Source organism: Mytilus edulis, chromosome 3 (genome assembly GCF_963676685.1).
Source record: "Mytilus edulis chromosome 3, xbMytEdul2.2, whole genome shotgun sequence".
NCBI classification, from domain to species: domain Eukaryota; kingdom Metazoa; phylum Mollusca; class Bivalvia; order Mytilida; family Mytilidae; genus Mytilus; species Mytilus edulis.
The window spans coordinates 22300648-22315826 of record NC_092346.1 but is presented as its reverse complement, the minus strand read 5'-3'; the positions used below and the strand labels follow the sequence as shown (position 1 = coordinate 22315826).

At 33.6% G+C, this 15179-nt stretch overlaps 1 protein-coding gene across 2 annotated transcripts in view; it reads right to left on the bottom strand.

The window, feature by feature from the left end:
• The window catches only part of LOC139514209 (protein TALPID3-like), a 178458-nt gene that overhangs the window by 35869 nt on the left and 127410 nt on the right, over positions 1-15179 (bottom strand). For both annotated transcript variants that reach the window (XM_071303034.1, XM_071303035.1), the window contains 6 exons: positions 10972-11189; positions 8377-8510; positions 7710-7933; positions 5877-6099; positions 2342-2514; positions 420-592 (listed from right to left, as the gene is read on the bottom strand). In XM_071303034.1, the coding sequence (XP_071159135.1) occupies positions 420-592; positions 2342-2514; positions 5877-6099; positions 7710-7933; positions 8377-8510; positions 10972-11189 (1145 nt within the window). The remainder of the gene's footprint in view (positions 1-419; positions 593-2341; positions 2515-5876; positions 6100-7709; positions 7934-8376; positions 8511-10971; positions 11190-15179) is intronic.

Below are 15179 nucleotides of genomic sequence, written 5' to 3'. Positions count from 1 at the left end.
GGGACAACAATATATTTGCCATGGAGGTAGGACAAGTGTTTTGCAACATTTTGGTCTTTAAAGATTGATGGTATTGATAGACACATTCAGTTTCTTAATTCTGATTTGTATCAACCACCTAACAGCCTTTATCCATTCAGAAAGAGTATCTAAGTCTTCTTTCTCTCGTTTAGCCCATTGCCTGGCAGAATCCATCAGTATTTTGAAGTTGTAATTTCCAATTGATGGATTGAGGTTCACGATAGTTCAGACAATTGGATTAACATATTTCACAGGGTTTTTATCAAGCTTTCCCGATGATATTAATCCATAAAGAGAGCTACAAATGCATCAAATTTATGAAGTATCTTTTACTTTTATTGAAACCTAAATGTTGAGGGTTTGACTACTAACTCTGATATGCAATACTTATATCTCACATTGGTACTGGATGATCCAAAAATTCTATCTCAAAATCAGGATTTTCTTCTGGTATCGGTAAATAAGGATCACCCCATGGTTCAGGTAATACTGTTTCAACAGCTGATTCTTTTATTACCACTGCAGTCTCTGGCATTTGTGTGCTTTCATCTGAAACTTCTGTCCCTTGAGCCTGAAAAATATATTCAATTTGAAATTTTGTGAACATAACAGGAATATAAAATTGTGTATCAGATACAAGTAATGATTTCTCAACATTGCCTTATGCCACCTCCTATTTAAAAGTAATTAAGTGAACCATTTGAGTTACTTCACTAAAGGGAGACAGACAAAGTGAATACAACAAATGAACAAAAGACAAGTCCTTCATTAATTATTTTACATCATGTATACATACAAATTTGTGATTGTTTGTTCATTTACCTTGTTTCTGCTTTGTAAAACATGTAACTGTTAACACAGAGATATGTCTTACCTATTTGTTATTTGATAATACAAATGTAAAAATTAAAATAGCAAAGTCAATGAACCATGACTGAAGGTACACTGCTAAAATAACTCCAAGGAAATCAGATGTGCCATTATGCTAAAACAACTGCATACCAAATACCATTAACTTTTCACCTTTAAACAAACCTAAACACAGACATTAACTTGTAAACTATGAACCATAATGAGGGGGTAGGGTTATATAATCTCCATGTGATGGAAATGAAAATTGCAAACAATACATTTGCATCCCAAATATCAATGACTTATCATTAGTGGTTCAGCTTAAACTGACCTAATCAAAAACTACATGTAAACTAAGCAAAAGTTTCAAAGTCAAAAGGCCATGACTTTGAGGTAAAGCACACATTTTCTCAAATTAAAATAAGATGTGCTAATGCTTATACAACTGCATACCAAAAATAATAGACCTACCACAAGTGGTTCTCAATGAAATGACCTAACCACAAACTAATACATTTTGTATATGAAAACTAAGCAAAAGCTTCAAAGTCAATAGACCATGACTGAAATAATCTCCATGGTAATGAGATATGCCAATGCTTATATAACTGCATACCAAATATCATTTACTGTGGATTCATTATTATTCTTTGGATACAGATTTTCCTGGATTTTGTGGGTACAGGCTCAACAAATTATAAATTCTATATAATTTTTGCGCCTGTCCCAAGTCAGGAGCCTCTGGCCTTTGTTAGTCTTGTATTATTTTAATTTTAGTTTCTTGTGTACAATTTGGAAATTAGTATGGCGTTCATTATCACTGGACTAGTATATATTTGTTTAGGGGCCAGCTGAAGGACGCCTCCGGGTGCGGGAATTTCTCGCTACATTGAAGACCTGTTGGTGACCCTCTGCTGTTGTTTTTTATTTGGTCGGGTTGTTGTCTCTTTGACACATTCCCCATTTCCATTCTCAATTTTATATAAGGTAATATGGAGAAATTTGCAACTGACAAGGATTTTAAAGTTTGATCATTCAAGTTATTCAAGTATTTACAGTTTAAGCTGGAAGTACGTATCTGACAAATCTGAAAAGTACTCAAAATTTACAACTCATCTCTGTCAAGCTGTAACATTTGTTCTGCTATTGTTCACTGTTGTCAGAGTGATGATTGTTACTGCAGTGACGATCATCCCAATATGGCGGACACATCCCTATATTTGTGTCCGACATACTGGGATGATCGTAATTGCAGTTACGGTCATCACGTTGACGCCAGTGATTGTTTCAGAAAAAAGGTGACAAAAATATGTTGTGGTTGAAAGGAATTACAAGGGAATCTAAATATTGCCACCAATTTCTGAGTTGCAGTAGTCATTTTTTATAAAGCAGTAGAAGTGTTGCAGAATTATTTTTTTTGCAGAAATCTACAGGACTTGTAAACTTTCAATTTTTTTTTTATCATTACCTGTATAGTTGGTATTACAATTTCCTTTCTTTCATTGCTTGGTGTTAATGGTTGGGGACTCACTGATCTCTGTTCTTTAAATGTATCCTCCTCTGGAACTGGAGTTGTAACTGGGGTGATTACTGTATGTATCTCTTGAGTCATCACTTTTTCTTCTGGTATTGATAATTTCCCTTTAAATCAATCAATAAATAAATATAGTTATTCAAATCATCCAGGCAGGTAGCACCAGCATTGTAAAATTCTAAGTAATATAGTCCAGGTAAATAAATTACAGTAATTCATAAACTAGGTCTAAAATTGATATTTTACGGTTAACTTTTTATACACGCTGAAATGTCTCGCCTTCTTTACTAATCATTGGTAAAAAAATTCTCATATTTGATTTACAAAATTTGACTCAAATTCTCATATTTGATTTACTACCATGTAAAACATTTATCCAAATTAAAAAAGTCAAAAATGCTGTAAAGTCAGAAACTATTGAGATGTTTTTATAATTGCATAACATGGGACAGGGTTATAATCACAATAAATCAATTTCAATGTTGACATTCTTTTCCTTTAAAATATGGTACATGCACACTGCATGCGTTATCCATCTCTAGCTAAGGGCTTAAATTGAAGTTCACACTAATACAGATTCAATGAGGTTGAACAAGTGAAAGTGTGAGCTACTGCTCATCAATGATACCCCAGCGGCCCTGCCCAAATATTTTGGTAAACAGGAAGATGTTGAATGTTGAATCTGAAAACTCATCAGACAGTATAGCTGACTTATATAAACCCTGAAACCAATTTTCAGAAATCCTTGTATTGTAGTTCCTGAGAAAGATGCGAAGAAAATTTTCAACTTGGCTATCCTGTGTAAAATGATACAAGTGTTTGGTAAACAGGAAGATGTTGAATGTTGAATATGAATACACATCAGACAGTATAGCTGACTTATATAAACACTGAAACCAATTTTCAGAAATCCTTGATTTTTTAGTTCAAGAGAAAGATGCCAAGAAAAATTTCTACTTGGGCTTGGCTACCATGTGTAAAATGATGTAAGTATTCTGTATCCAGGAAGTTGTTGATTGATGAATCTGAAAACACATCAGACAGTACAGCTGACGTATATAAACCCAGACACCAATTTTCAGAAAGAATTATTCATCATCAATGTTTCTTAGCTTAATCTGTCAATATTGAACCATACTTGGCGGTTTAAAGCGAAATATTTTTTCACTATTTCACTTTCATTAATGATTGAAAAAAAAAAATCATACATATTTTTTATATATCTCATAGCTAGTGCCCCTTTAAATAAATTGCTTTGCCATGAGCAGCTGGATACGACTGCAGAGGTCCAACCCTGAACCATTGGGGCAAAAATGGACACAATTTTCACAATTGATACAGGTTTAAATTTGGATTTTAATTAAAATAGTTGACACATACTAGGTTTCAGATACAGAACAACTGTAGTCAAAGAACTTAGAATTGGTAATATGCTCATTTTTTACTTTTGTCTAATACACAAATTGCCCCCACCTTCCCCACCCTTTTTCCAAAAAAATATTTCTTTCCTTCAAGTTATGGTTATAATTTCAATTCAAAATTCCATTGGAGATGCAACCAAAACTACCCATTTAAATACATCTTTTAATGCAACAGCCTTATAATAGAAAATTAATACATCAGCATACCTGCCAACTTTCACGATTTAGGCGTGTACTACACGATTTTGACCCTTTCTCACGATTGCACGATCGTGTTCCTGAAAAACCCTCTAAAACACGATTTGGTGAAAATTTACACGAAAAATATTGTTGTTCCCGATTTTGAACTGTGTCCAATGGAGGAAAATCGTGTTCAGCCAATCAAATTGTGCGTTTCTCATGATCAAATTAATCAGCCAATCAAAAACGTTTTCTCTCAAGATTGTTTTAACATGCTAGATATTGAACTTGTGTTGTATTTCTCTGTTTGTTGGTCAGAATTGTAAAAACGTGAACATGGCAAATGATTTTTCAACTGCAAGGAGGTTCTTACACTGAATAAGAATAAAAGCATGGCTGATTGACAAACTTCAATGATGCAGTACTACCATGAATATAATAAATAGTAGTTTATTCACTAATTTATTGACATAACATGTACACTTACTGTAACATAATTTTATTTATGTATTCAATCATTTAAAGGATAATGTACTCTTCATGATTTTCCACATGGAACCTCCCCCCCCCCCCCCCCACATCAACATGAGGAATCCCTTAAATGAGGGACAACCCTTAGTCAAGGGGTCACTCTTGTAAAAATTAAATAGGAAAATGTAGATTTGTTAACTTAAAAATGGGAAATTCTGACATTATATTTGGAACAGCTTTTCTAAATGAAGAGTCCTATTATTTTGAATAATAAAGAAGATATAAGGCCAAGAACATATCAAAATTCTTGGACATGTGTTGACCATATAATACCAGATAGACAATGATAGATCATAAGCTGTACAGTTCTTTGGGAAAAGTTTCTTCAAATAATATGAATGCTCATTTGTACTTAAAAAGTGGTTTTTAATGTCCTAACATTGAGGGGGGTCCCTATGTGTTGTTCCCAACCTGATAAAAGTCCTTCTTTGTGTATAATTTTAAATTGGAAAAGTCAACAACTATTTAGTATCCTTACACATGAAAATAATTCCTGGTCTTACAGCTACATGTTCATATTTTCTGCTGATATAATAACTAGAATCATGCAAATAAACTTAAAAAAAGGGATGTAAGCTCATCTTACAAATCATGCAAAAATGACACTTTTTCGCGCAAAATAGTCGTCGCAAAGAATTTTAAACTTTGAAATTGTTGTCGCGCGCTAAAACCCCCATGGGCATTTTCAAAAGTTGGCAGGTATGCATCAGCATACCTTAAACACATTTTTTTACTCAGGTAGATCAATCAATGAGTGATAGATTTCTCTTAAAAGAAATTTAAAGGTCCCAGTGAATAAACTACACTGAGAACTTTCATTGGTTTCGCAATAATTGTCCATTAACCAAGAAACCCTTGTTTCCGCCCTTTTTAGCCTCTTATTCCTAAATGGTTTGAGCCATAACCCACCAAAGCCACTCCTTACCATACCTTTGAGGTATGGAAACTTGCAGTATAATTTCAGAGAGATCAATAAACTTAAACACAAGTTATTGTCTGAAAACTTGAAAAATGCCTTTTTGGCCCATTATTCCTCAACTGTTAGGACCATAACCCCCAAAATCAATCCCAACCTTCATTTAGTGGTTATAAACCTTGTGTTAAAATTTCATAGATTTCTATTGCCTTATACTTAAGTTATTTTCCAGAAACCATCTGTCTTAGGACGACCCTGATGACGACCACGCCAACGATGACGATGTGATACCAATATACAACCAATTTTTTTTTTAAATTTTTGTGGTCATATAAAAATAAGGCAAAACACAAAATATTGTAAAAATCATCATCAAAGGCAATAACTCTCAGGCCAGGTGAGCTTAAGAGCTTTAAAATACCTTGCAACTGTCTCATTTCTTCACTTATATCAATAGATTCTGATAATTCTGACTCATATTCTGGTTTAATCACTTCAAACTTTTGAATATCATAAATTTCTTTCCCAATAGGAGGTGAGTTTGGTGGTGTTAAAGGTGGCAATTTCGTTTGTACAGGTGACATAATAGGACTGGATTTCGGTGTCGGCTTGGGAGTTATAACATGTCTGTTATCAAATTCATCCTGCAATTATAATTTTCCTTTGTATTTATTATATTGTTACAGAAACTAGAAAAAAGATATTCAAGGCTACAGAAGTGATAAAAAAGAATCTAAAATAAACATGAAATAAAAAGATGACATAAGATAAAATTTCTTAACTAGAGGCTCTCAAGAGCTTGTGTCGCTCACCTGTATTTACTGATGCTTTGGAAATCATGTAAAATAAGTTTAATCATAATTAAAAATAAATACAAATGGCACATAGCTGAGAGGGTGATAAAGCAGATTGTTACCCAGAGAAAACATTGTCAACCGTGGCAAGGCAAAAATTTTGAAAAATTGTTAAAAGGTGTAATACCACCAAATCATGGTACATCACATCCGGTTGTATACGAAAATAGGGATTTCTGTAGAATATTTTGTAATCTTGAGGTTACATGGTGACTAAACCTTTTACACAGATAAAATAAGGGGAGAAATTTGTTTGGTTAACTTCCAGTGATGGTTATTTTCTTATATGCAATGAAATGTTATGTGAATTTTTTTCTACAGTACTGGACAGGATAAAACTTTACTCATGCCAAATATTTCTTTATTTGAAACATAGATAAGTTCTACAGATTTTTTTGAAAAGTGCAAATTTAACAAAGACTAATAGGGGAAAATCAATGGTGGTATTACACCTAAAAATTGACTATAAAAGGCAATAACCCCTAAAGGGGTAGATTAACAATTTTGGTCATGCTGACTTATTTGTAGATCTTATTTTAGTGAACATTATTGCTGTGTACAGTTTATCTCTATCTATAATAATATTCAAGATAATAACCAAAAACTGCAAACTTTCCTAAAAAATTACCAATTATGGGACAGAAACCCAATAGCAGGTTGTATGTTTGTTTGAAAATTTCTGGGCAGATATATCTTATCCTGATAAACAATTTTACTTCATGTCAGACTTGCTCTAAATACTTTGGTTTCAGAGATATAAGCAAAAAACTACTTTTTACTCCTATGTTCTATTTTTAGCCAAGGTTCATCTTACACATATGACAAAAAAGTAATGTGATATCTTTTGAAGCATATTTAAATCAAACATATATAATACATATTATCAATGACTAGCTATTATAAGTTATATGGTTTGCTACTGACACCCTACAGATCCATAGAGGATGAATAAAATCCATAGGGAGTAAGGTTGAAGGCTGAATCCCCTATGGATTTTATTTCCCCTCTGTGGTCTGTAGGGGGTCAGTGGTGAACCATATAACGAATTTATTGCCTGCAAGACTTTTGCCACTGCATTTTGTAGAAAATAAACCATGAAACACAACATTAATAAATGACGTCAGCATTAATAGTAGAAGTCACATCATGAACCTCCTATGAAATTTACTAACCCCCTACGAATCCACAGTGGTCACCATGTGACGGTTTAAAACCAATCACAATGTGATAATTTACAGGCATTGCGATAAAGAGTATTTAACTAACTTGATAAAAAAAAAAGGCAATACACCTTTCTTTTTTTAGGTAATTTTATAAGATGTTGTCATTTGCAATTGTCATATGCAATTACTCATAGAAATTGATTTACAACTATAAGTTTGATTGTAATATGAAAGTACCTTTTGTAAATCCCTGATTTGTCCATGTTCTGTGCTACTACCTGTGGATATTCTCATCTCTGTATGAGCCATACCAGTTTGTAAATCATCAGATTTTTTCCCTAACATACTGAAGACCTTTTCAAGTACACATTCTTTTACTAATGAGTTTACCAAGGACATGTCTACAGGTTGACCAGCATCAATAAACAACTGAAGTCCATTATGACCAAGCGCTTCCATTACTACAATGTATCATTCAATAAATTTGATTAGATTTTATATTTACTTATATTTTAAAGTTATTGTCCAGAAACCAAATGTCTTTGGACGACGTGGACATAGACGTTGACAAAGTCATACCAATATACAACCGCAAATTTTTTAGCGGGCTATAAAAACCCACTTTTTGTACATATTTAGGCAAATTTTGTTTGGAAGGTTTCCATGGCATCAAAGGGTAAAAAAAATAAAAAAATATATGAAGCTTTATTTCAAACCATACCTTCTTCAAAAAAGAAAATATAAAGACACATAATGGAGGAAGGGACATGAATCAAACAGGGCCTACATAATTCTTATAGAGACAGATACTTAAACAGTTCTTTAGCTATGAAGAGATTATTAGCTCATTCCTACAAAGTAGTGATGACACCAAAGCATTGAAATGAGGACAAGACTAACTTACAAAACATAGAATTTTCATGATCACTACAAACGCTTTCTTCAACTTCCTCAACAAAATGGCTGATGTGAGGTGGTTCAATTGTTCTATTTGTTGACATCTTGGATATTACTTTTGCCATCAATTCTTGTTCCACCCTAAAAATATAAAACATGCTCACCTGGTAAAAATAAGAAGCAATAAGGTTACTAACAACAGTAGATGCTTATTTTTATTAACTAAGTAAGATATTGACAAGGTATTACCCAAATCCATTTTGATTTAGTCATTATTTTAGATCCTATTTTGCAGGTTAGTTTTGTGCTGAGTCTCTCTGTGTCTACTAGTTTTCTGCCAATGATGCACAAAACAAAATTGGGTGACAAATCATCATTGGTGGTCAATAACTTCTTCAAGGTCAGTAAACCAACATGTTGACTTATAATTTTATAGATAAGACTGTTGGTTTTCCAGTTTGAATGGTTTTACACTAGTAATTTTGGGGGCACTTTATAGCTTGCTGTTTGGTGTGGGCCAAGGCTCCATGTTGAAGACCGTATTTGACCTATAATTGTGACATGGATGGAGAGTTGTCTCATTGGCACTCATACCACATCTTCTTATATCTATTATGGTAGGAAATGTTAAAAAAAAACCATTTTTTCTACTTAATACTTAGCCATTGAAAATTAACCTCCCCCTTCTTTATTTATCCATAATTCTTAACCTAATGTTCATTTGAAATCCATGTAAAGGAAATACAAGGTTTTCAATTTCCCTATTATTGAAAACTGACCCAGGTTCAATTTTCCATATGGGATTTTGACCCCAGGTCAAACCAGGTGTTTCAATTTTCTATATAAAACATGCTTATTTACTTTGAGAAACAAAGCAGCAAGAAAATATACTTTCACTTTTGTACACAAATACTTCCTGTATTTTGTAGGGCATAATGATAACTTATAATTACCCGGCCACATCCACTTATATTTTGTCCATCTGATGAGTAATAAGCCTTTTTCAACTGATTTTTATAGTTTGTTCTTATGTTGTACTGTTATACCACTGTCCAAGGTTAGGGGGAGGGTTGGGATCCCGCTAACATGTTTAACCCCGCCACATTATTTATGTATGTGCCTGTCCCAAGTCCGGAGCCTGTATATTCAGTGGTTGTCATTTGTTTATTTGTTACATATTTGTTTTTCGTTCATTTTTTTACATAAATAAGGCAGTTAGTTTTCTCGTTTGAATTGTTTTACATTGTCTTATCGGGGCTTTTTATAGCTGACTATGCGGTATGGGCTTTGCTCATTGTTGAAGGCCGTACTGTGACCTATAGTTGTTAATGTCTGTGTCATTTTGGTCTTTTGTGGATAGTTGTCTCATTGGCTCATACCACATCTTCTTTTTTATATTTGCCAAGATTATTATCAAAAAAAAATAAAAATAGCCTTGCCAGACGGCATAATTATTGTCATTATTTGGACTAATCTAATATGACGAAATCACAAATTTTATTCAAGACAGCCACCGTCAACGACTTTCTTTTATATATCGTTAACGCACTTCCTAAACCTTCAACAAGTTCGTCATACGCACTTTACAAATTTTAAAAGGTAGAATTTATTATGTAGAATGAACATGAAATATGTATCCATAACATTTTCTCTCTCCAGATGCTTAGCTTAGTATAACACAAATTGAAGCATACGGCACAGATTTTTTTTTTCGGCGTTCGTATGGATAGTTCCTAGCGGATCTAGAAATTTTCATAAAGTATAAAGGTGACAATATTTATGTTATTTTTTCCAGTTCTTATTAGTCTAGGATAATCATTTTCCTTCAATATATATGTGTAAACTTATAACATTGGTTGCAATGAATTACTGTAATTTCCTAGTTAAATAAAAACAGATAACTTCACAAGTGTCATAAAAAAGCCTTTGTGAGCACACTCACATGCCCCAACTTCCTATATTGGCTAAACAAATTCTCACTAGATAACTATGTTCAAAAACTCATAACTCCTATAAAAGTCAACTGATAAAAACCTTTAAGATATGCACTTCTTCTACATAGTATGTCTAAATTATCTACAAAGTTTCACAAAGCTCCGTTGTGTGGTTTCAGAGGATTTGTAATGACAAACTGTTGCAGTTGTATATCTAGGCCAAAACTCTGTTTGAAGGGCATAACCTCTAAAAAAAAATATGGAATCATAATTTCCTGTCCATTTGCATTCCTTATCATTTATAGAAATTCATAAAATTCTGTTGTGTGGTTTTAGAAGAGATGTGATGACAAGAACAGGACTGACAGACAGACGGAGGGACAAATCGATAGACAGACGGACGGACAAGATACAAGGAATATGGGGTTTTTTTTCAGGAAGAAAGTTTTGATGATTTCATTAAATTATTTTGCTACCTTGGGTAAAAAAGAACAGAAGAGGAATAATGTATATTCAAGTATGAATTACAAGGGTTCCTTTAGAGATCCTTCAAGATAGCCCAGCTAAAATACATATAATCGTTCTTGATTTTTTCCTTTGATTCTTTCGAACTATTGTGTCTTCTGCCGAAATAATATTTTACAATATCTCTTGTATTTCTTAATTACCATTCAACAGCCTTGTTTTCTAATGCTTCTTGTCTTTTGATATCTTCTGCTATTTGATCTGAGACCGCAATTACTCTGTTTTGCCCAGGAATATCAGGTGGAAAGGATTGCCTAGGAGTTGGTGGTGAAGGTACATTGTAACCTGGTAATTCAATGCCTGGTGCAGATTCTGGTGAGAAATCATCATCATATACCACTTCTGTTAACTCTGCTTCTTCCTACAAATCATAGCAATAGAAAATAAATACAAGCTTTTGCATGGCAATACATAGTCACCTACAGCTTAATAAATTCATTGTTTTGGAATAAAATGCGGAAAAAAATGCAAAAAAATGCAAAAAACTGATTACTTGTAGGCCGTACAGTGACCTTAATAGTTGTTAATTTCTGTGACATTTGGTCTCTTGTGGAGAGTCGTCTCATTGGCAATCATACCACATCTTCTTTTTTATATTGTGTGTAATTTCTAAGTCCAAGGATCATAATTCTGCAAAAAGTATTATATTTGAACAGAACAGGATTCAAACTTGTTCAGTAACTGGTCATTGTAAAACTCAACTTGATATTTTGATTATAAGAAAACTGTCCAGGAGAGTGCAAATGATGTAGAAACAAGTAACAATAGGTCAGCTTAGGTCATCAGGAATGAGCAAGTAAAATTGAGAATGGAAATTGGGAATGTGTCAAAGTGACAGCAACCCAATTTATAAAAATATTCTATATGTCTACATACTTCTTGCTTAAGAATATATATATGTTTAGGTATTTTGAGTTATGGGAAAAGTTAAAGAGGGTGTTAGCAGTAGTGTTGGTAGGGTGCCTTGGTCATCTTTTTCTTTATCTTTAATACAATTTTTCACTGTTCAGTGCTATATCCTAACATTGTGCATTTACTGAGCACAGCTGTTTTGTGCTGTATTGCCATTAAGCACAGCAGAGGTAGAAAGGTGAAACTGGTAAAGTGTGTCAGACCATAGAAATCGAATGAAGCAGGTCACCTTTCAAAACATACTGCATATAAAGCTCAACTGTGCAAAGCAATGATCTAAAAACTTTTGTGACAAGCTGCTTGACAAGTTTTTCAGCCTAAAAAGTAGAAAGATAGAGTTCTATATGGGCTAATGATGTTGTTCTTGTATAACCAGTGATTTCAAAGAATAAACACAATGTTTGATTAATATCTTTATTAAAACATGCCCTTTTCATATTATCATATCACGTGTTAAATGCCCTTTTTCAGGATTGGCACCCTGCCCTTTTGAAATCCTAGCTGGAACATTGCCAAAGAAAGAGCAGAAAACAGACAATGGCAACCAATGAGTCTTCAATTTAGCGAAAAAATCCAGCACTCCGAATTGTGCTTCAGCTGGCCCCTAAACAAAATTGTGTCCAATTATCACTGAACCTCATACCAAACTCCGAAATATATAAATAACTAAAATTAAAAATCATACAAGACAAACAAAGTCCAAAGGCTCCTGACCCAGTGAATTTTAAAATTCACAGAGAAAAATAGCTCTTGCATTTATTCAATTGGACAGGTGAATTTACAAAAGTTTAAATACCTTGACCAGATAGAGATGACACTGTGGAAAACTATCATTGGGTTCACAATGTCTTTTAAAAATCTTTTAAAAGAATGTGTCCCCAGTACACAGATGCCCCATCCACACTATCATTTTCTATGTTCAGTGGACCGTGAAAATGGGGTAAAACCGATAATTTGGTATTAAAATTAGAAAGATCATGTCATAGGGAACATGTGTACTATTTGTTTCAAGTTGATTGGACTTCATCAAAAACTACCTTGACCAAAAACTTCAACAAGATGTGTGACGAACGGACAAACAGACAGACTGACAGACGCACATACCAGAAAACATAATGCCCATAAATGGGACAAAAAAATTTGTTTTTTCCCTTTGAACAGAAATCTTGTAAGTAATAAGCATTTCATCAAAAATTTAATTCTAGAGAAAAGTCTTTAACTGAACAAGGAGAAAAAGCTAAAATCATGAAAATTGACCTGTAACTTGTAATGATAAAACAATACACCAAATATCAAATCAAAATCTTCAAGCATGAAGAAAAATGTCTGGAAAACTGATTTGCTGGACTGATGGATGGACAGACAGACAGAAGGAGTGCAAACCTAAAGTCCCCTTGGACTTCGTTGGTAGGGGACTAAAAAGATCAAAGTACATATCTAAGTGAAAGTCAAGTTGCAAGTGTGTAAAGTCATATTGCAACAAATTTTTAATTTACTAAAACTGCAAAATTTGACACGGGTTATGTTCTTCTCATATATGTTATGATGGTATGATACTAAACCCCTAACGGGAAGGATTGTGCCTGATGTTCATATGATGAAATCATAATCTTTTAGTCAGTTTAATTGAAGTCTGGAGCTGGCATGTCAGTTAACTGCTAGTAGTCTGTTGTTATTTATGTATTATTGTCATTTTGTTTATTTTCTTTGGTTACATCTTCTGACATCAGACTCGGACTTCTCTTGAACTGAATTTTAATGTGCGTATTGTTATGCGTTTACTTTTCTACATTGGCTAGAGGTATAGGGGGAGGGTTGAGATCTCACAAACATGTTTAACCCCGCCGCATTTTTGCGCCTGTCCCAAGTCAGGAGCCTCTGGCCTTTGTTAGTCTTGTATTATTTTAATTTTAGTTTCTTGTGTACAATTTGGAAATTAGTATGGCATTCATTATCACTGAACTAGTACATTTTGTATATATTTGTTTAGGGGCCAGTTGAAGGACGCCTCCGGGTGCGGGAATTTCTCGCTACATTGAAGACCTGTTGGTGACCTTCTGCTGTTGTTTTTTTCTATGGTCTGGTTGTTGTCTCTTTGGCACATTCCCCATTTCCATTCTCAATTTTATAAGACAAAACAAGAATGTGTCCATAGTACATGGATGCCCCACTCGCATAATCATTTTCTATGTTCAGTGGATCCTGAAATTGGGGTCAAAAGTCTAATTTGGCAATTAAATAAGAAAGATCATATCATAGGGAACATGTGTACTAAGTTTGAAGTTGATTGGACTTCAACTTCATCAAAAACTACCTTGACCAAAAACTTTAACCTGAAACTTGCACTATCATTTTCTATGTTCAGTGGACCGTGAAATTGGGGTCAAAAGTCTAATTTGGCAATTAAATTAGAAAGATCATATCATAGGGAACATGTTTACTAAGTTTGAAGTTGATTGGACTCAACTTCATCAAAAACTACCTTGACCAAAAACTTTAACCTGAAAGAACGAACGAACGGACGGAAGGACAGACGGATGGACAGACCAGAAAACATAATGCCCCTCTACTATCGTAGGTAGGGCATAAAAAATCTATTAAACTACCTGTATATAAGTAATCCTAAATTATTTTACATCACACTCAATCAGTAACATCTTTTATAGTGTGTTTTTTAACTAATGTGCAGGTATTTGACTACCTCCATTCTAAATGCACTACACCTGAAATCCCTATTATTTCTGATGAAAAATTCAGTGAACGATAGAGGAAAGAAATCTTTATAACTTTGCAGTTCAATGGATACAATCATGAAAGATGTTTAGAAAAGATTTTTTGTGGCAGTCAGATTTTTCTTCGGTAATGCCTGGACTCATATGAAAATCTCAGCACATTGAATTGATTGTATGGATAATTTTGAATCTTCTGAAAACCAGGTTGATCTTAAAGGGAAACTTCGCAAAAAAATCAAAAATTGATATTATGTTTATTCTGTATAAAAATGCTCAAATTCATAGGTATTAAAGTTTTATTCTGCTAGATAAGAGATCACCATCGATTTTAAATTTAGTGTATCAATTCTCTCCGGTCGGCCATTTTGTCACCTTGTCCGATTTGCAGTCGCGATATGTCTAAGGACCAGAACTACAGTAACCCGATGTAGTCGTAATTGCGTGTCGATATCTCGTCAATCGTACGGTTGTTTTATCCGACTAGTTAACTTGATACGGAAAATTTTCTCTTTTTTTTTAATAACCATGATCTGTTATTTTAAGACTGATAATATAGGAATTAGTGAAAAGGTCAAAATTTCAAATCATAAATAAGTCTTCCGTGAAACTTGAATTGTTTTCGGCAATCTAATTAGTTCATAATTCTTTTATGTAATAAACTTTATTCAAATAAATTAGGATCTTCGCTCCACTGATCACCCGCATGG